Raw genomic sequence first — 22,193 nt, 5'->3', positions numbered from 1 at the left:
CATGGCTACCACAGCATTCTGCAACGATACGCCATCCCGTCTGGTTTGCTCTTAGTGGGACTATCATTTGTTTTTCAACAGGACAATGACCCAACACACCTCCAGGCTGTGTGAGGGCTATTTGACCAAGAAGGAGAGTGATGGAGTGCTTCATCAGATGACCTGACCTCCACAATCACCCGACCTCAACCCAATTGAGATTGTTTGGGATGAGTTAGACCGCAGAGTGGAGGAAAAGTCCTTGAAGACTGAAAAGCATTCTAGGTGAAGCTGGTTGAGAGAATGCCAAGAGTGTGCAAAGCTGTCATCAAGGCAAAGGGTGGCTACTTTGAAGAATCTCAAATATCAAATATATTTTGATTTGTTTAACACTTTTTTGGTTACTACATGATTCCATATGTGCTATTTCATAGTGTATGTCTTCACTATTATTCTACAATGTAGAAAATAGTAAAAATAAAGAAAAACCCTTGAATGAGTAGGTGTGTCCAAACTTTTGACCGGTACTGTATATATATTTTTCTGTTGCTTATTTATTTGTATTAATATATATAATTACAGTGAGCTCCAAAAGTATTGGGACAGTGACAATTTTTTGATGATGTTTTGGCTTTGTACTCCAGCACTTTGGATTTAAAATGATACAATAACTTTGAGGTTAACCTCTACGGGGTGGGTGTCCCTAATGTGACTAGAATGACGTTGTATACAACAGCCAGCTTTCTGGGACATAGACATACATACAGTATGGGCAGAAAGCTTAAATTCTTGTTAATCTAACTGCAGTTTCCAATTAACAGTAGCTGTTACAGTGAAAAAATATCATGATATTGTTTGAGTGCACAACAAAACCCTTTATCAAAGCAACTGGTTTTATACATTCACCTCTGAAGGTAAATAATGTACTTACATTAAGTAATCTTGCGGGTCCCAGAGATAAAATATAGCATAGTTTTGTTTGATTAAATCCATTTTTATGTTCAAATGTAGGAACTGGGGTCTACAGTTTGACCCCACTGATGTCTCTGGCTCTGCACCCACCCCACCCGGACATCTAGATGTGTGAAAGTTAGTGAACTGTATAAGCTAATGATCCATCATGTATGACATTCCTGGGAGTGTGTAAACTTACATTTTTCTATTACCATGGCATTTTTTGCATAATCTCTATTAGAGGGTGACCGATTATGATTTTTCAATGCCTATACCGATTATTGGAGGACCAAAAAAAGCCGATACCGATTAATCGGACGATTTCTATATATATATTTGTAATAATGACAATTCCAACAATACTGAATGAACACTTTTATTTTAACTTAATATAATACATAAATAAAATAAAATTAGTCTCAAATAAATAATGAAACATGTTAAATTTGGTTTAAATAATGCAAATACACAGTGTTGGAGAAGAAAGTAAAAGTGCAGTATGTGCCATGTAAAAAAGATAAGTTTCTTGCTCAGAACATGAGATCATATATGAAAGCTGGTGGTTCCTTTTAACATGAGTCTTCAATATTCCCAGTTAAGAAGTTTTAGGTTGTAGTTATTATAGGAATTATTGGACTATTTCTCTATACCATTTGTGTTTCATATACCTTTGACTATTGGATGTTCTTACAGGCACTATAGTATTGCCAGCCTAATCTCGGGAGTTGATAAGCTTGAAGTCATAAACAGTGAAATGCTTGAAGCACAGCGAAGAGCTGCTGGCAAACACAGGAAAGTGCTGTTTGAATAAATGCTTACGAGCCTGGTGCTGCCTACCACCACTCAGTCAGACTGCTCTATCAAATATCAAATCATAGACTTAATTATAATATAATAAACACACAAGTCATTAATATGGTCAAATCCGGAAACTATCATTTCGAAAACAAAATGTTTATTCTTTCAGTGAAATACAGAACCGTTACGTATTTTATCAAACGGGTGGCATCCCTAAGTCTAAATATTGCTGTTACATTGCACAACCTTCAATGTTATGTCATAATTATGTAAAAGTCAGGAAAATTAATTACGATCTTTGTTAGTAAGAATGGTCTTCACACAGTTCGCAACGAGCCAGGCGGCCCAAACTGCTGCATATACCCTGACTCTGTTGCACAGAACGCAACAGGAATTGAAAAAAAGGGTATGATTCTTTACACATATACAGAAAGTGAATTGGTCCCCTAAAATGGGGGGACAATGTACAACAAGTGCTGTAATTTCTAAACGGTTCACTCGATATAGATGAAAACACACTAAAATTAAATCTGACCGTCTGCACTTTAAAGTAGTCAAAAGCTATGCGTCTATCGTTCTCACTCATCATTATTCACAATTCATTCAGGACTATCCATAATCCACATTAATGTTGGAGTGTTTGAAACATATTCTATTTTTATGTACAATAAAAGTGTCTCCAATATCCAAAGTGCTGGAGTACAGAGCCTAAACAAGAAATGTCACTGTCCCAATCCTTTTGAAGCTCACTGTATGTGAAATCAAAGGGACTTATGACATGTTTGTGAAATGTTCTTGCTGTTGAAACATTGCATCACAGTAAAGTTCGTGTTAAATGAGAAAAGCCCAGGCTGTAATTATATCTCAAGGGAAAGATTGTTGTTTTTAGATACCATTGCATGACAGATTATTGGCCTCCTTTTTGATTTTCTCTATTTTTGCATATTTTTGATACTGAAAGGTATCAGATCTTCAAAACCAAATATTAGAGAAAGGGAACCTGAGTTTATACTTATTTAATTAACAAAGTTATGCAACACCCAAATCCCCTGTATGAAAAAGTAATTGCCCCCTTACTGGTAACACAACTGGTTGTCACCTTTTAGCTGCAATGACTGCAACAAAATGCTTCCTGTAGTTGTTGATCAGTCTCACATCGCCGCGGAGGAATTATGGCCCACTCTTGCATGCAGAACTGCTTTAACTTAGCAAAATTTGTGGGTTTTCAAACTGCTCGTTTCAAGTCTTGCCACATCGCAATTACTTTGTCACACGGGCATTGAAGATCTGGTAATCAGTAGACAAAATATGCAAAAGTAGAAAAAAATTGAAAGAGGGCTACTTTTTCACAGTACTGTATCTGTGCTATCCACACTGCTGACTTAATGCTTACATTTCTGGTGTAACAGATGGAATGGTTTGAGTAAGTGAACATGAGTCAGACCATTGAGGAGTGAAAGATGAGTGTTCGGGTGGTGTGGCGAGCTACCAGAGTCAGAGCATCTGGGGGTGGGGGGCATTTGCCTGCTGAATCATTTCCCAAACCTACATTGGCCCCGATTCCGACCATAGTTAAGCGTGCATTTTTATTAAAAGTACACCGTATTTGAAGGGATGGCTGAAATTAAGAATGTACAGAAAACTCAATGAAAACAAAATGTTGGCCAGCAAGTGAGAGGGTTTTCAGCAGTTGAATTACATTTATTCCATGCACACAAGAGAACCACGCCTACAAAGCCCACTATGCACCTTAAGGTAAGTCTGAATACCAACTACTGAGAAGTGTGTAGGAAAGGCGTGAGTAAGAAAGGCGTAATTCCCGAAGTCGGAATCGGGCCCATTGTAAAGAAATGACAGAAAATGTTTGAGGGTTATCCACCGATACTAACATCTTATGACACCTCTCATTGCGAGAGGCCCCTTCCGAGCAGGCTTAATCCATGCTTGAGTAACAGGCAGTTTAGGCCAGTGTAGCAAAATAGGTCTCAGCTGTCACATGGTCTTTATGGGACATTATAAGAAGTGGGGGAAGCGGTTAGTAATTAGGGAACTCATGTTTTTACACTGACAAAATGTTATCAACTACCTTCCTGCACTTAGTTGTACATTTCTTGCTCTAATCTCTACGGTGCAGCTGCTGAAACATGGCTCCAAGTCCTGTATCATTCATGTGCCAATGAAAATTAATATTTAAAAAAAGGTCCACACGGGGATATGAGAGTAGGCCTAGTTCAATTTCACCAGCGTATTTCGCCGTTGTTTTTCCAAATAATAGATTTGGCCCCATGCGAAAGGAAGGATGAAGGAAATCCAAGCCACACTTCACAAAAACCACACACACACAAGATATAAAGTAAAACTTTATCATGACATACAAGTTTAAAGCCCTGAGAACCATATCTTTATATTACTAATATGAACAAAACTGAATGTGTCAATCACTTTGGAAAAGTGCTTCTCTTTTAAATACAATCAGCACAAACCAGTTTTACAAGCATTCACATCCCAATTTTGTTTTAATCAAAAGAGAAAACTATAACATCAGTAATGTTATTATTATGGACATGATAACAACCGTACAAAAATATGCACAAACCCCACAGATGTATATACGGAGCATTATACAAGCCAAAAACAACATAATTGATAAATGAGGTATTCAATAACCACTTACATATGCACTTGTATTACACAGATCAGGTTAGATTTAAACAATTAATAATCTAATAAAATCCAAACCATCCAGGGACAAGGTTCTGCAGACTTTCAACTTCACAGTTTCCTGAGTGATGTGACCTTGCCTGTAACTGATGACAAAAATCAAAAAGCAACAAAAACCGAACCAGTCTAAAATGGCATTTAGCAAGTCACTAGAGACAGCTTTAAGGTTGTCCAAGATTTGCATTTGGATGTGTCCCTCAGTATACATGCCAATTGCATAACTTTAATACCAAATGCAACAATGACAGCAGCCCAATGCCCTGAGGTAAGAGGTCTTCAAGAGCCCACACAGACACACAATTGTAACCCACATAAGCCTGAGCTGTAAACTGAATTCCCAGTGAATGTGGTTCTAACCTGTTGCCCACCCTTGTCATGGTGTGGTCTTAGAGGACAGCACCACCTGCAGTCTCCTACATGGCATTACATGGTTGTTACACACCCTCCTCTAGCATATACTGAACTTGCTCTCACACACGCTCCCTCTCTCATGCAAAGGCTGCTACACTGTCAGACAGTCATTGACTAGACTGATTGGATAGAAAACAGACATTTCTGTTTAAAACAGCGAGAGAAACAAAAAAGGGTTTTAGTGACACCACCTAAGTGATCAAGATAACTCGATCCATCAGAAGAAGAAAAATCAACACAAATAAATAGCATACCTTGGTTTTGAAACCAATAACATGAATGATGAATGCCTTAATGTTTGACGGAATTCAAAAGATCATGGAAATAGGTTACTCTTCAAAGGATTAAGCTTGAAGATAAAACAGTCATTCCTAGCAGAGTCCTGAAAGGTTCACTGTTCTCTCACAGCTGATTAAGGCAGCAACTACATCTTTCACCTTTATTAAATGTGGACATAATATTTCATTGAGGGATTGCAGGTCTCTCTTCAGTCATTGTATATATGTTGTGGAGGTCCTGTAATCCTGACCGGTGGTCTGCGCCACAAAAGCCAACAAATAACAGCTAAAACACAGCTTACTAGGGAAGCAGGTAGCCTAGTGGTTAGAGCGTTGTGCCAGTAACCGAAAGGTTGCTAGATCGAATCCCCGAGCTGACAAGATAAAAATCTGTTGTTCTGCCCCTGAACAAGGCAGTTAACCCACTGTTCCTAGGCCAGTTAACCCACTGTTCCTAGGCCATCATTGTAAATAATAATTTGTTCTTAACCGACTTGCCTAGCTAAATAAAGGTTAAATTTAAAAAAAGAAGGCAACAAGGCTGCCCACCTCAGAGATAAGGGGGTAAAAGGTTTAGAAACAGTTAAACGCCTCACATTCAACACAGATAATGCATGAAATTAATTGAATCCAAATCATGTTCTATTAAAAATGCTGAGAAATTACCTGAACAGTATGAGAATGGAAATACTGTAACAGTGGATGTGTCGGAGGAATTTGGGAGGCCTGAACTTTGAATTGAGACAGAGAAACCAGTTGGCGAAACAGCTACCCTTTCTCCGTCTTATTCAATGTAGAGGTTAGGTCAAAGGGCTTTTTGTGCATCATACACTGTGCGACTGCAGCATAACTCACCGAGGTGTATGTCAGGTGATGTGTGCCATGCCAGGCAGAACAATACCAGTCCCAAGACTCAATCACAGGTAAGCAAAGGTCTGATTAAGATAAGGATAGCTACATAACTAGAGCTGACAACTTTAACAGTAGGGACTATAGAAGATGGGCTATTATGAAACCCATCCTTTACCCCACTGTATCCTACCTAGTGGTTCAGCTAACCCACAGCAGCCTGGGCAGGGAACAGGGCTAGTCTTTGGTATTCAGCTGTGCACCGACCAGAGGCTACCACACACCAGAGGATTACGGTGTAAAAAACTGGCAACCTGATTGTACACATGCAGAGCAATACTCTTAAATAGATTTAGTCTCATAAAATGCAGGAAGCCAGAGAAAACCAGAGGAGAGCAAGCCCATCCCAGTTCAGCTTGGTATAATAATGTGTCCCCAAGAAAATCCAGCAGTCAAGTCTCTACGTTTGTAGTCCAGCATTTCGGAGGAGTCCACTCCTGTGGACTGTTGCTCGTCACAGGGACTCAAACCACCAGGTCAAGTCACGCTGGCTTTGCAGCAATGAGGTATGTAGTGTACATCTCCTTCTAGAGAGTCTGAGGTATTCTTTGAAGACAGTTTGTTAGACTTGCGCATTCTTTCGGTGGGATCCTTTTTTTAAAATGACAAAGCGAGTCCATAATAAGAGACTTCACAATGCTTCCTGAGAAAGGCCCCTCTCTCAAACGGAGAGGCGAATATGAGGTTTGAAAAGGTATGTGGTTAAAACACTTCTGGTCTGTTAGTGTTGGAGGAAAACCATTGATGGGTGGATATGTCTCTCCTCTCTGTTGAATTGAACTAGGGTCACACACTGATCCCAGAGCAGGGACCAGAACTCCTTCACTACCTTTCTGATTATTAGATAGATAGATAGATAGATAGATAGATGCGGGGTGGTGAGTTTGGGGCTTGCTAGTCCTAAACAGATCGGCAGATCAGTCGGTTCTTATAACATCACATTGTGTGTGATAAAATGTCCAAAGCTAATTCTGATCCTCAAAGCCCTTTAGACACAAGGACCATCTGTATCTTGAGTTAGACTGAAGATTATAAGTACATCATTCCAAATAGGCTGAATGAGTGGGTGACTCCCTGGTATTGATTGTGGGAGTGACTACTGTATACGAGGTATTACATGGCGATCTGTAGGATCAATAATGTAGTGCACTCAGAAGTAAAAAGGCTACGGCCCGTCGTCATGGCAACTCGAGCGTTGTGATAGAGTTACTTGTATAAATGCGTAGGAGGTGTGCTGAGGTGAGTGAGGTTCCGTTGTGAAATTCCCAGAAATTCCCCTGATTTCAACAAGATCAAAAAGGATACAAAAATAAAGTTAATTCAGGTGAAGTATACTACAGCTCCTGAGGTAAAGATACCACTGCAGGTTACTTGATTTGAGGTATGTAAAAAGATAACTAAAAAAATAATAATGTTTCAAAAAACAAAACAAAAAACAAACGGCAACAAACAAATTCATAAAATAAAACTCTTCAAGTTCAGTTGTGAACACCTGTCAGTGGGTTTTGGCTGAGTGATTTGATTGTGTTTAGCATGCATTTGGTATAAGAGTCTGTGTGCTGGGTGTCTGAAATGCATGTGTGTTTGTGCACATGTGTGTCGAGTGTGTAAAATGCATAGGTGTGTGTGTGTGGGTGCATGTTTTCTTGAGATGTAATTGGGTGTGTGAATTGTGTATTCAGAAATGGGTAGCCGAGGTTGACAGGAGCGATGAGGTATTTGTTGTGCAACAGTTTTTTTCTTGTCGATTTATCAATGTACTGTATTCATGCTAGGCCTCGGTGGTGAGGAAAAGCCTGGAGAGTGGGTGGTAGGGCAGCCTGAGCTAAGGTGAGCCACTGGAGGAGGGCTCGGCCGAGCAAGGCCCCTTGGAAGAGGAGGAACTTGGACTGTGGCTGTGAGCAGAGGTGGCGAACCCAAACCCAGCGCTGGGTCCAGCAGGGGGCACTGTGGCCGCAGTGGACACGCTAGTCCCTGGTGCGCCTGACTTCTGTGCAAACAGGGTTCCTACAGGACAAAAGGACAAACGGAACAATACAACAAGATAAACAACACGGCCAAATCCGTTTATTTCTGAGTGTATGTACACGCACGCTCACACACACCTGAATAGAGTGTGCCGTTGACCTCCACAGACACACTGATGCTAGCAGATCCATTGGTGGAGATGCTCAGAGCCATGTCCTGCTGCTTCTCAACTAGAAAGAAAGAGAAATGGGCAGAAAGCAAATACAGAACCTCGGACCAATTAACAAAAATATATATCTCCAAAGGAAAGGACGCAGAAACATGGGAACTAGAATCGAACTCTCTCTATTCATTGTCTACTCAGGTACTGTACAATAACATGCAGTAAGTGAGAATCGGGTGTCACGCACATTTCCTTGTGGGTGTCTTGCAGCATACATCTGCATAACCCACTGAGGAGAGAGAAACACAATCATGTCACAGTAACCCCAGGAAAACAATCTGCACTTCCCCTCTCAAAGCTTTTGTGTAGTAGTCATAATGTGTTGATTGTTGTACTCGCAAACACACATACAGGCTGCACCTCTACTGTGTGTGAGTGAGAGAGTGTGAGAGAGAGCGAGAGAGAGACAGACGTGGGGAATAACCAGCATGTGATAACATTAAGGCGCCAAATAAAGCATGTGTTATGACGTACATCCAAACAGCCAGAGGCTGTGCTGAAGAGGCGCAGGTCAGTGAGTCAGCTAGCAGAGTGGCCTGGCAGCCTTCATCTCTGTTGTGCAGTGACCACTGCGTTGCCTTTATAATGGCTTCTATATGTCATCCTGTATCTCACGGGGGAGCTGAGGAATGGGAGTTGGAGAGCTGTGAGGGTATCTGGTGTAGGCCGTGTGTTTTTTCATGGTGCTCAGAGAGAGAGTCAGGCATCGAGGGAACTTCAGCGTGCATCACTAGTGTACTTAAATGTATGCGTTTCATTGAGAAAAGAATTACTAGTGCATATCAGGCATTACTCCAGTCTCGAATACGTATAAAATGTACTGTATGTGTCAGATACAAACTGACTATGATATGTAACTGTATAGAGTGCCCAGGGGGAGTCAGCCTGGGCACGTACCTCTAGCGGTGGTGCTGTTGCCCAGGCGCAGGTTCATGGGGACCTGCGAGGCCATGACAAGCAGGTTGTGTTGGAAGGCCTGCTGCATCAGACGCTGCTGCTCCTCTGCCAGGCGTGCCATCTTCCTCTCAGGGCCCTCGCCAGTCTCCAGCTTCTCCCTCAGCTGCTCCAGAGTGGCAGCCCGCGCCAGCCCTGCCACCTGCTGCTGCCCCAGCGACAGGGACATGGAGGTACCACGAGCCGCTGCCATCACGGAGGGGGTGACCTCTTCTAAAGACAGGCAGGGTAGGAGAGGTAGGATATGTTACTTCCATGGAAACAAAAATATGAGATTCATTTCAGTATCGTAAAATATGAAGATTTATTTTTAATAAAATGACAATTTAACGTGGTAAAATGAAGGCCAAAGAAAGGGAGGGAGACCTGTTGAAACAATAACTACCTATTTTAGAGAAGAAAAAAAAACACGGCAATTATGTGGGCCAATTATACAGTATTTTCTGTAACTGAGCCGCATTCCAATAACATCAAAGTCAAGATCAGATAAGAAAAACAGGTAATGGTAGTGATCCAGCCAGATCCTATTGATGAGGACAGACAGCTGTAATCCAGGCTGGCCGTAAAGTGTCCTGCTGACTGTGGGAAACGTGTTATTAATCAGTTGTAAATGGTTAAGAGACAGTGAACAGCCCAGGGTCAAACCCTCAGTCACATTCAGACGCTTTGATCCCAAAGGGAGTGCATCCATCATCACACAATCTACAGTACAATACACACAGGAGAACAGCGGAGGCTGCTGAGGGGAGGACGGCTCATAATAATGGTTGGAATTAATGGAATGGCATCACACATGGAAACCATATGTTTTGTACCCAATTTCATATCCAATTGGTATTTACAGTCTTGTCCCATCACTGCAACTCTCGTACGGACTCGGGAGAGGCGAAGGTCAAGAGCCATGTGTCCTCCAAAACATGACCCAGCCAAGTCTCACTGCTTCTTGACACTGCTCGCTTAACAGGCACACCAATGTGTCAGAGGAAACACCGGCCCGCCACAAGGAGTCGCTAGAGCGCAAGGACATCCCGGCCAGCCAAACCCTCCCCTAACCCGGACGACGCTACGTCAATAGTGCGCCGCCTCATGGGTCTTTCAGTCACAGCCGGCTGTGACAGCCTAGGATCGAACCCAGGTCTGTAGTGACGTCTCAAGCACTGCAATGCAGTACCTTAGATCGCTGCGCCACGCAGTTGGCAGAAACCTTGTGTTTGATACCATTCCACTGATTCCGCTCCAGCCATTCCCAAGAGCCTGTCTTCCCCAAGGTGTCACCAACCTCCTGTGCTGCAGAGATTCCATAACACAAGGCCTGCCAATGAACGTTACGTACAAAATACTTCTGTAAAGGGCTATTAAGAAATCAGAGCATTTCTTCTTGTAATACTACTCTATAGGCTGTGGTGTCTAATCCTTTCCAGACAATTCAAGAAAATTCTCCTTTAGTTCCTAACCATTGCGACAGAGGGCGCCACGGCACTATGGATATTTCTTGAGGGTTGTGCTCCGATCAGTCTGATGCACTCCAAAACTCGGAGCTAAACTCTCACTTCTATCTTATTTGAACCCAATAGACAGCATGGGCTTTGTTTTCCTTTTGCCAAGATGCCTACTGTGTGTTTAGGCTATATCTTAATTGCAGTATTTATTTGTATTAATACATTTATAACCAATCGTAACCCTTAATTCCCAGTCGTTTATTGAGAAGTTGTTGATCCTTTAATACTCACCTTTTTTGAGAGAGTGGACGGGTGACGCCAGCAGGCCGTTGAGGCTCCCAGCGGCCCCCGCCCCCAGTGCAGACAGGTGCATCTTGGGAGGGGAGAGGATGTGAGGGGCTGTGCTGGGGGAGAAGCGGAAGAGGCTGCTGCTGTAGCTAGGGCGACGGCCCTCCCGGCGGTTACTGTCGATGGCCGCCTGAAGCTCGCCTGGCGAACTTAGACCTTTCCTCTCACACTCAAAGGGATACAGGTACTTCATGTACCTGAATGAGACAAACATTAAGATGGAAGATAAGATATGCCATTTAGCAGACCAAAGTGACTTAGTCATGCGGGCATACATGGTCTTCAGATCAGAGTACACACACACACACACACACACACACACACACACTATATTTGCAAAAGTATAAGGACACCCCTTCAAATTCGAGAATTCGGCTATTTCAGCCACACTCGTTGCTGACAGGTGTGTAAAATCGAGCACACCGCCATGCAATCTCCATAGACAAACATTGGCAGTAGAATGGCCTTACTGAAGAGCTCAGTGACTTTCAACGTGGCACCGTCATAGGATGCCAAATTTCTAACAAGTCAGTTTGTCTAATTTCTCCCCTGGTAGAGATGCCCAGGTCAACTGAAAGTGCTGTTATTGTGAAGTGGAAACGTCTAGGAGCAACAATGGCTCAGCCGTGAAGTGGTAGGCCACACAAGTTCACAGAAAGAGTGCGTAGCGCTTAAAATCGGCTGTTCCAAAATGCCTTTGGAAGCAACATCAGCACAAGAACGTTGGGAGCTTCATTAAACCAGTTTCCATAGCCGAGCAGCCGCACACAAGCCTAAGATTTCCTTGAGCAATGCCAAGCGTCGGCTGGAGTGGTGTAAAGCTCGCCGACAATGGAGCACGCTTCACCATCTGGCAGTCTGAAATCTTGATGCTACAGCATACAATGACATTCTAGACGATTCTGTGCCTCCAACATTGTGGCAACAGTTTGGGGAAGGCCCTTTCCTGTTTCAGCATGACAATGCCCCCGTGCACAAAACAGAAATTGTTTGTCGAGATCGGTGTGGAAGAACTTGACTGGCCTGCACAGAGCCCTGACCTCAACCCCATCAAACACCTTTGGGATGAATTTGAACGCCAACTGCAAGCCAGGCCTAATCACCCAACATCGGTGCCCCACCTCCCTAATGCTCTTGTGGCTGAATGGAAGCAAGTTCCTGCAGCAATGTTCCAACATCTACTGGAAAGCCTTCCCTGAAGAGTAGAGACAGCAAAGGGGGGGACCAACTCCATGTTAATGCTCGTGACTTTGGAATGAGATGTTGGACGAGCAGGTGTTCACATAATTTTGTTGATGCAGTGGCAGAGAGGTCAAATAGCTACCTAACAGAGACCATGGTATGTAACAGCCTGAGTGTGCAGTAGCATTAGCAGCATAGGTATTTTTCCACCTCATAAAAATGTATAAAAGCGAAGCGCATAATGGAGAGCGAGAGAGAGAGAGAGAGAGAGAGAACACACCGAGGATCAATACAGAGTGAAGAGCCCTATCCATTAGATAAGACCAGTGGACTGTTGCTGCTGGAGAGAACAGGCAGGCTGAGTAGGCTAGCATTAAAAATACATAAAGGTTCATTAAGGCTCTCTGGTTTACAGGCAGTAGTATAGAGAGCTAAAGCCCTACACAGGGGCTTACAGAACGCAGAGCGCTCGCCCCTCAGTGAAAGCCCACCTCAATTGTTGTGAACTCTGGCCCAAATCACATCACAAAATCTATTGGATCAATGGGCTCCTCACACGTGTGGTGTAATGGATGGAATGCAGTGAGAGAGGTGAGTAGTTAAAAGAGAGGGATGTACACACACAGGGTCAGGATGAATGGACACAGACTTCATAGAAAGAGAGAGACACATGACGAAGAGAGAGAGAGAGAGAGAGAGAGACTTACTGTGTGCGAAGGGTGAAGGCAGCAGAGGTGATAGAGGTGGGCAGGCTGAGGCCCTTGGTGATCTCTCTCCAGATCTTCTTGTTGATGACCTCCACCAGGCCGCCCTTCTCCGTCACCAGCTTGTAAAGCATGTACAGGTCCAGAACCTGCTTGGCCATGATGGGGATGCGGTTCACTGGAGTCCCTGAAGGTAGAACCACACACATCAATATGGATCCAAATATCCTGTTAAAGTGACATTGCTGAAGGAGCTGGAATGGTGTGGATGAAGAAGTTTGTTGCACATTTTAACAACTTTTTAAGAAAGTGAACATTGTTTTGTTTTTTCCTCTGAATATTTCATAGCACTGTAACATGCTTTGAAAAGTTAATTGTAACAGAAACGGTACACGATCTTCTATTATTGAAAGTACATTTTCACCCCACATTGTTTGCTGAAACAAATACCCAGATGATATCGTTACTGCTCTCCGTGACAGAGGCCCATAACTCAAAGAGCCGGTTGGATTAGACTGGGAAACGTAAACACAAAGGAATATAATTGACAAAGAGAACATATTAGCCAAGTTAAAGCAAAGACAGCTGGACCTGGAAAGAGGGATTTGCAAACAACAAAGTGAACCTGCTCCAGACTTTTGATACAGATGCATTAATCTGGTTAACAGCTTATCTGCAGTAAAGCGTGTAGAAAGTGTGTGTGTGTCGGGGGGGTGAGGGGTGGGGAGGTGTAACCCTGGCCCAGAAAAAGTGCTATGCGCCACTCTCCAGTCCTGACATGTCGGGGGATTGTAGGCCTGTTAATCTTTGGGCGGGGGGGGCATGGTTAGCCTGGTATAATGAAGCTTATTTAGGGGATTGTGCAGAGTAAATCCACACCCCTCGGCTGTTAGCTGTTGTGCTAGTGCTGCCCGGGGCCTGGTGCAGAGTGGCTGCTGAGTAGAGAGGACGGCCAGGCGGAAGCCTGGCCAGCTTTGTGTCACAGTGGTTAATGGCAGCCAATCCTCCCAGCCTCCGCAGGATGCTACCAGCTCTAACCTGGAATAAGACCCATTAATGTATTTTTCAAATAGCAATATGATCAGGCCAGGAGAGGAGATAAGCCCTGGTCCTGATTCAAAGTCTCAAGTTAGCAGCAGCCAGTCAGTCAGTCCAGTCCTCCGAGGCACAGGTTGTCTTTAATTAAACCATTAGAATCGTTGGCTCTGACTGGAGGACACATGGGCTAGCTTGTGTAAGTGTTGCTAGCTAACTCTGGGCCTGGGTGTGGCTGCAGAGGCATAACCTCATGTCAGAGAGGAACATGTGTTGTAAAACACTGCAAACCCTTACGACTAGGGTTGCACATTTTGGGGAATATTTTGGGGAACTTTTTATGGGAATTAACGGGAATAGATGGGAATTAACAGAAATATATGCAAATTAATATGAATGCCATTTAAATGTCGATTTTTTTTGCAATGGATATATTTACCATATCATATGGAGAGAGAAACATAAACTTTTACTTTATCATAAGTAGACATAATTGCAAATGATTAAATCCAACTAATAGAAATAAAAAACTATTTAGTTACGAATTGAACTTCAATTAAATGAGTTGACTTATGGGATAATTTCACTGATCAACAAAAGGGAATATTGAATGATCCCAATGATCCATCGCATCTCCCAAAAACGTTTTCAACATACATCTGTAAAATGATAGTCTACAAACTAAAGCTTAATTTGTCTTCCTCTCAGGCTTCCATATCTTCTCCCTGGACCTTCTCAATGTCCACCTCTTGAACATCAGACTCTGAGGCCTCATCATCACTGTCACTTTCCAACCTTGTTGAGGATGGCTCGTTGTCAGGCTCAAAATGCCTCACATTTGTCCGGATAGCCACCAATTTTTCAACCCTTGTATTGGTCATCCTGTTGCGTGTGTTCCCAAACAAAGACCACTTGCGCTCTGAGGTGGCTGATGTTGGTGGGATTTGGAGGATGATGGAGGCAACAGGGGAAAGAGCCTCAGATCCACAAAGTCCCTTCCACCTGGTGGCTGATGAGATATGTTGGCACGACTGCCATATTGCATCTCCATTCCAAAGCCCTTGCTTGGAAGTGTACTTTGCCAGACTGCCAAGAACCTTGCCCTCATCCAGGCCAAGGTGGCGAGACACGTTAATGATGACACCATAGACCTTGTTGATCTCTGCACCAGACAGGATGCTCTTGCCAGCATACTTGGGGTTCAACATGCTTTTTGATGCATTTCAGAACTGCAGTTTTATTTTAACACACTTTGCTGAAGGCTACTATTTACTAGTTAACAAAAAATCATATATCATATGTGTGTCATATAAAATATATTCACCCCACCCAGTATTGAAATCAAAACTTACGAGAAAGCATGTAGTCCTTGGCTCAGACAGTGTAGTATTGTGGGCTCAATAGCATCTCATTAGTGTGCAAGATCTTGAGAATCAGCTGTACAGTACATGTGATGGAAGAATGCACTGTGCATGCAGAGGGTTGCAATTCCATTGAATTGGGGATAGTTTAACCAAAATATGCCACAAGACCTAGAATTGCCGCATGTGTATCCCACAAAAACTTTTTTGATGAATTTAAGCAAAATTCCCTAAATACCCAGGACAATTCCTTGAAATTTACCAAAAAGTTTCTGAATCTTTGCAACCCTACTTACGACTAAAGCCTATATACAGTAGGCCATCAACAAAGCCAGCGGTAACTACAGCTAGCTAAGCTAGGAAATCAAAATCCACTACACCTATGAGACAGTGGGAATAGTCTCAGCTTTTCTCGGAATTCAACATTCTGATCTCTGGAGACAATTAACAGACTCCGAAACAGATGACACTTTTGCCAAAATAGCCAATTTCTCATCTATAGTACTGTAGTAGTAGTATTGAGTAGTAATAAATAAAACAAATCTGAAAGGAGAAACAGACATTTCACAAAACTAGGGTACAATATACACATAATATGAACTTTAGATTGTCCATGGCCGCTAGCACATATCAGTTTCCTGTAAGATTGAAGAAGTGCCAACAGCCCACTAATGTGTCTGGAGTCCTGTCTCTCTATGTGGTGGATGAGATGACATCAGGCAGGATGTTTGATTAGCACAGAGAGCATGGTGTCACTACCACCAGCCACCAGAGAGAGAGTCGGAGAGAGGCTGGGTAGAGGGTAGATAGAACAGGAGGCAGTAGCCCAGCCCGACCCGGCGCTTCCAGAACATACTGCCTATCAAAAGCAGAAGGAATGTGGTGTAAAAGGCCGGCCTAAGCCCTGGTCAGGCCACAGTTATTTAATGCAGTGCTGCAAGGACATCAATCCTGCATCAAACAATTAGTACAACTGCAGGGGTCAGAGGTTGGCCAGGGGTTATTGATGTCTGAATTAAAGTGCAGGTCAGCAAGAAGCCGTTTTCATACACAGCCAGCCGTATGTCCCCCTGGACAATGAGGCCAGAACAGATAAGCACAATAGACCTGACCTGCACTGACAACCCAGCATTTAGGCTTTAATTCACATCAATGCCTCTATTCCATTCCAGCGCACTAATATCAATGTTAGGAATAGGACCATCAGGAAGCGATGTAGAGAAGTGTTTTTTGTTGTTGCAAGAATCAGTATTTTAATTTAGACAATAGATTTTTTCCCTCTGAAGCAGATATTCTGCCTGCGTAAACATAATACAAAACGCTACAATAAACCTAACGCCACAATAAACCTAACGCCACAGAATCAAATGAACACATTTCAACAGGATCTGCTGAAATGTGAGCAAACTGCAACAACCCATTTATGAAAATGATTAAATGACGTAATTAACCAAAGCCCCTTCAGCTGGACTGGAGGAGATAGAGAAACATTAGTGAGAACTAACAACCCACCAGTCTTTGGTGATAAACATCTGCTCCAGCTCTTTTGGGCCTGTGGGCACAATCACTTTAAACACGTTTTAATATGGGAATCACCACCTCAGAGTCAGTCGATGTAGAAATGAGTAGCAGAGCAGCGTAGCCATGATAGCAGGCCACATATTGAACAGCTGAAGCATTAGCTCATGCTAGTGTTAATGTAGGCCACTATTGGCTGCTTTCTCTCAAAGGGCAGCAGGGATTTGTCCACTGCAGCACCGAAACGATTTGTAATTGGCTACAGGCTTCACCTCCCATCATCCTTTGCCCTGGACTGATTTCCCCCCTGGGACAGGGCCATCAGGAGGCGAATGATTAATGGCTGTGGAGGTCAGAGGTCATGGTGGTGGGAAGTGCTGTGGTGGTGAAGGCTCCCCGAGCCACTCCCTAACTCCTTCCTCCATTCGCAGTACTTCCAGTGTTCAGACAGGGCCAGAGCCCAACAGAGAGAGGCCCATAGTGGCAGGAAGGGCCAGGAGGCAGCCACCTCTCACCCCACTGGGAGGGAGTTACAGTACAGTAATTGAGGCATTATTGTCAGTAGTGGGCACAGCCCAGCTTAGAAGACACTACGCTGGATAGCGAACAAGATCAAAAAGAGGGAGACCAGCCTAGTGCAGTCTGAACCAGTCAGTTAGCGAGTCACAGTTCCAGGGGAGAAAGCAGAACATTTAAAAACACCAATGAGACTGGTGTTGAAGCATCCCTTTGTCACATGATAAGTATAACCCCCTTCCCCCTGCACCATCCACACTGCCCCCTACAGTTCCAAGGATGCGATCCATCTCCATGTGACAAAAAAAAAGGGTCATTACATGATGATCCCTGACCATTTTTTTGTAAACCAGCTGTCTGCATTAAATAATTCTATAATAAATAAATGAACGGCATCGTAAATTAAATATAGCTGATTTCACATTACTCGCATTCCAGCTGACAGGGGCTGGGGAGAGGAGACAGGAAATGCATTTTTACAGAATGTGCTGCCATGAGGTGTGGGATTTCACTACCATCCACCTCTTTGGAGTGAGGGAGGAGGAAAAGAGGAAGGAAAGAGTGGATGGAGAGAGAGGTGAGAAAGAGAGAGAAACAAGGGCAGGCAGGAGCACATTTATAAGCCCATCATTATCTAAAGGATATATCGCTTTCTGTGGACCTCCCTCCCCCTTTCTCTATATACACACGCCCCCAAGCTCAGAGAGGGAGGGAGCGGATGAGGTGGATGGGACAGCCAGCTGGATAAAGACTGGATTACTGCTATAAGGTGTCACCCAGAACACAAATGCCCCCCCCCAAACCCCTTTGGATCCACCACCAGCAACATCCCAGATTAGACCAAACAAGGGCCTGCAGCTCCCCACCACTGTTCTGCCTCTTTGTCTCAGACCCACTACAGTCTACAAGCAGCCCTTACTGCTCCTACTGAGTGTTTAGTTTACCCAGGGACCCAAGGCCATTTGGTTTACATGTTCATATGTTGAGCCTGGTATTGTCAGGGCCTGCTATGCTGGAGCAGCGTTTGTTTGATTTTTAATGCCGGGCCGAGGGACATAGAAGGTAAAGTCCAACGACGGTATGGAATTCTTCAGCTATCTTTAGTCTGGGGAGAGCCATTCATAGGCATCACATGACTGACCAATTCATATCAAGTGGTACGGAATATGTATGTGGAGACACAGCAGCCAAACAGCCCTCCTATCTATAGCGAGAGTTAAGATGACCCCCTATATATATATATATATATGTAGGAGGCCAATAACACCAGGCAGGCGGGGATATAAAAGCACAGCTGGTGCCGGCCAGGCCCAGGGGGAGGAGGGGGTAGTGTCTCATGACAAACCATGACACAGAAATCCCACAACAAACATTTGAAGAGTAAATTGCAAAGAGACCTTCCATTATATGTTAAACTCGATACACAACATGTAAATCACTAGATTGAAGCCTGGGTAACGAGAGCCTTTTTTATATTTTTTTATATGATAAAGGAACAACAGCAACAACTCACGGAGTAGACCGTGATCTGGCTGCAGTCCAAAATGGGGACGGTAATCTCTCCCTCTCTCATTGGGAACGATTAGCTCAGTAAGAAGATCAGCGATAAAAAGGGGTGAGAGAAGGAGCAAAAGAGAGGGAGAAAGAAAGATTAAAAAGAGAGAGAGAGAGAAACATGACTCCCTCTCTCTCGGGTCATAAAGATGGGTCACCTGGTGAATTGGGGCAGGGGGATTGAAAGGGTGGAATGTGGATAACGCAAAAAGTGAGACAGCCACTTCAACTGTAACCCAAATCCCTTTGGTCCCTCGAGGCCGGGGTCTGGCTTGGACTACTGGCTGACTGGACTCTAATCATCAGTCCATCAGATAAAGAGGTGATCAAACCATAGCCTACACTTTTACATTTGTATTCAGTTTCAGTAGTCTAATATAACCAAATTGCGCTGGTGGGTAAATGTATTTTGTTTAAGCAAAAATTGGCTTGGTGTCGAAATTTGACATGATGAACACATTACTAGACAGCTTTTCGATCTCCACTGTGCTTCTACGTTTACTCTCCCCGACAAAGTATAAAACGTCATCATTCTCGCCTGAGGTAATAAGAGAGACCGGTCTGAAATCAGCTGCTCCTCAAATAACAGAAGAACTGGGCTGCTGCAGTGACCACAGAGGTGGCCAACTAGAACAGGGCTGGCTTAGAGGGTAGGTAGGGGACAGAAACCTCTCCCCCCCACCGGCAGGAGGACAATTGACAGGGTCTCAGTGGACCTCTGCGCCCCCCCCCACTCCCCCACTCTTCTCTTTGTAACACAGATAACTGCTCTAATCAATGGACACCCAGATTGACAGATAAAGCCATCAGCTGGCGAGCCAATTTGGACCTCAGCAAGAGGTGATCAATACAGGAGCATCAGCTGCTGTGGACTGGGGATAGCATAGGGTGTGGAGGAGAGGAAACCAGGTACTCCTCACAACTCAATACAAAACCCTCTCTATGGTAACTGCTGATTGTTTCATTCCAGCTCAAGGTTCCAGTCTCCATACATGGACCATATGGGCTGACATTGTAACCTAGAGAAAGCAATAAAAAGTAGGTCTAGGATCGATACTGTAGCACTGACTGTGTGCGTAAATGAGTACAACAGGCTCTTATGAGACATCCTTCGTCCACCGACAGTACAGACATGTCATTCTTTGTTTCTCTTGGAAACCCAATGTGTACCCGTACATTACCGAAACGTATGTAACAGTACTATATAAACCATACTGTATGTCAGCGCCGGGCTATTGTGCTGGTGAAGATCTCCATCGGGGGCCATTAACTATCTCAGTCCATCCATCACTGGATGGACAGGACAAAGAGAGAACTATAGAGATGTTACATTAACATTACAACATTCAGATTGAAACCTTGTCATATAGAGAAGGGAATTGTCACATGTCTATTCATTCTGTTTCTGTCTGCAACATTTAAATCACTAAATACATCCCACAACCAAGTGGATTGATTCAGGAAAAGGGGGGGGGAGAAAGACACACAAACAAAAGGGCGGGCCCGATGGTAACGAAACTAAACAAATAAGATAGAGTAGATTCCCATCGAGCTAACATCAGGAAAACCCCAATTTCCTTTGGTTTTGAAGTGGGGGAAAAAAAGAGGACTGATGGGTCTGCCTGTGGATGAGCCTGCATCTAAATACGGCTTTGTAATTTAGGCGGGCGAGGTTTTAAAATTACCCAAGACAATCTCAGACCTCTAACATATCAACACGCTGACCACATCTTTGATCAAAGAGAGAAATGTCTGCAGCTAAGAATACTTGTCGGCATCTGTCTACATTCTAGAAGGCATTTATTATAAAGCAGTGGCTCAGACTGCACTGGGCTGGGGTTGGCCCTGCGGTTCACACTCTTTCCTCCCTCAGGAGACCAATCTACTCTGTCAGCACATCCCCAGCTCCTGCCTGGACCAGCCCCAGACCCAAGTTGCGTCTCAAATAGCACCATATTCCCCATGTATTGCACAACTTTTAACCTCACTAGGGTACGTGGGATGCTAGCCCCACCTGGCCAACATCCAGTGAAATTGCCAAATTCAAAAACAGAAATACTCATTATTAAAATTCATAAAACATACAAGTGTTATACATCGGTTTAAAGATTAACTTCTTGTTAATCCAACCACAGTGTCAGATTTAAAAAAGGCTTTACGGCAAAAGCATAATATGCGATTATCTGAGAACAGCGCCCAGCTCTTACAAACAGTTACCAGCCAAGTAGTAGTTACACAAATCAGAAATAGCGATAAAATTAATCACTTACCTTTGATGATCTTCATATGGTTGCACTCACAAGACTCCCATTTACTCAATAAATGTTTGTCTTGTTCGATAAAATCCCTCTTTATATCCATAAACCTCTGTTTTGTTTGCGCGTTTTGTTCAGTAATCCACAGGCTCATACGCAGTCACAATAGGCAGACGAAAAATCCAATGGTATCCGTAAAGTTCGTAGAATTATAATCAATTATATTTCACCTGGACAATAACGTCGTCAATATAAAAGGTAAACAAGAAAGGCGTGCTCTCAGTCGCGCGCATGAAAAAGCTCTGGGACACTGTAGGGTCCACTCATTCAGAGTGGTCTTACTCTCTCATTTTTCAAGACACAAGCCTGAAACAATTTCTAAAGACTGTTGACATCTAGTGGAAGCCATAGGAAGTGCAATTTGAGTCCTAAGTCAATGGATAATGTAATGGCATTCAATAGAAAACTACAAACATAAAAAAATCCCACTTCCTGCATGGATTTTTCTCAGGTTTTCACCTGCCAAATCAGTTCTGTTATACTCACAGACATTATTTTAACAGTTTTGGAAACTTGTGTTTTTTATTCAAATCTACCAATTATATGCATATGCTAGCTTCTGGGCCTGTGTAGCAGGCAGTTTACTTTGGGCACGCTTTTCATCCAGAGGTGAAAATAGTGCCCCCTACCCTAGTGAAGTTAACCAGGGAACAGGTCAAAAGTAGTGCTCATAGGGCTCGGTTTAAAAGTTGTAAACTATATAGGGAATAGGGTGCTGTTTGGGACACAACCCCAGTGTCTTCCCCAGTGACAGATCGCTCATTTCCAGGGGAAATGAAAGACTGTGGCCTTGTTTCCACACATGCAGGCCTGATGCCTCCCTTCACTCCACTCCCCCTCTGATGCCTCTGTAGTTGTGGCACCCTCTCCCCCCTCCCCTTTCCCTGTGCCTCCCCTGTCTGTTGGTTACCTTAATCCCTCATGCCCTCCTCCCTCGCAGTCCAGACACGTGGCAGTCTTTCCCTCGTCTGCTGTCCATCAGTGTTCCCCCTATCAAAAAGGCGGGCCCCCTCAGTTTTAGGGGCT

At 43.7% G+C, this 22,193-nt stretch overlaps 1 protein-coding gene across 4 annotated transcripts in view; it reads right to left on the bottom strand.

Annotated features, from left to right (window-relative positions):
* Positions 1-4,078: 4,078 nt before the first annotated feature.
* LOC112249139 (AT-rich interactive domain-containing protein 3B) overlaps positions 4,079-22,193 on the bottom strand; it is a 74,616-nt gene continuing 56,501 nt past the window's right edge. Inside the window, exons 5-10 of one of the 4 annotated variants that reach the window (XM_024418806.2) lie at positions 12,872-13,055; positions 10,926-11,179; positions 9,139-9,408; positions 8,429-8,470; positions 8,156-8,248; positions 4,079-8,057 (exon numbers count right to left, since the gene is read on the bottom strand). In XM_024418806.2, the coding sequence (XP_024274574.1) occupies positions 7,876-8,057; positions 8,156-8,248; positions 8,429-8,470; positions 9,139-9,408; positions 10,926-11,179; positions 12,872-13,055 (1,025 nt within the window). In that variant the 3' untranslated portion in view covers positions 4,079-7,875. Of the gene's footprint in view, positions 8,058-8,155; positions 9,409-10,925; positions 11,180-12,871; positions 13,056-22,193 lie in introns of all 4 variants that reach the window. The other 3 variants (XM_024418807.2, XR_002953315.2, XR_006083276.1) reach the window with 3 other exon arrangements.

This window comes from Oncorhynchus tshawytscha, linkage group LG04 (assembly GCF_018296145.1).
Source record: "Oncorhynchus tshawytscha isolate Ot180627B linkage group LG04, Otsh_v2.0, whole genome shotgun sequence".
Classification (NCBI taxonomy): domain Eukaryota; kingdom Metazoa; phylum Chordata; class Actinopteri; order Salmoniformes; family Salmonidae; genus Oncorhynchus; species Oncorhynchus tshawytscha.
Note: the sequence above shows the minus strand (reverse complement) of the source record. Positions and strands in the feature narration are given on the sequence as shown.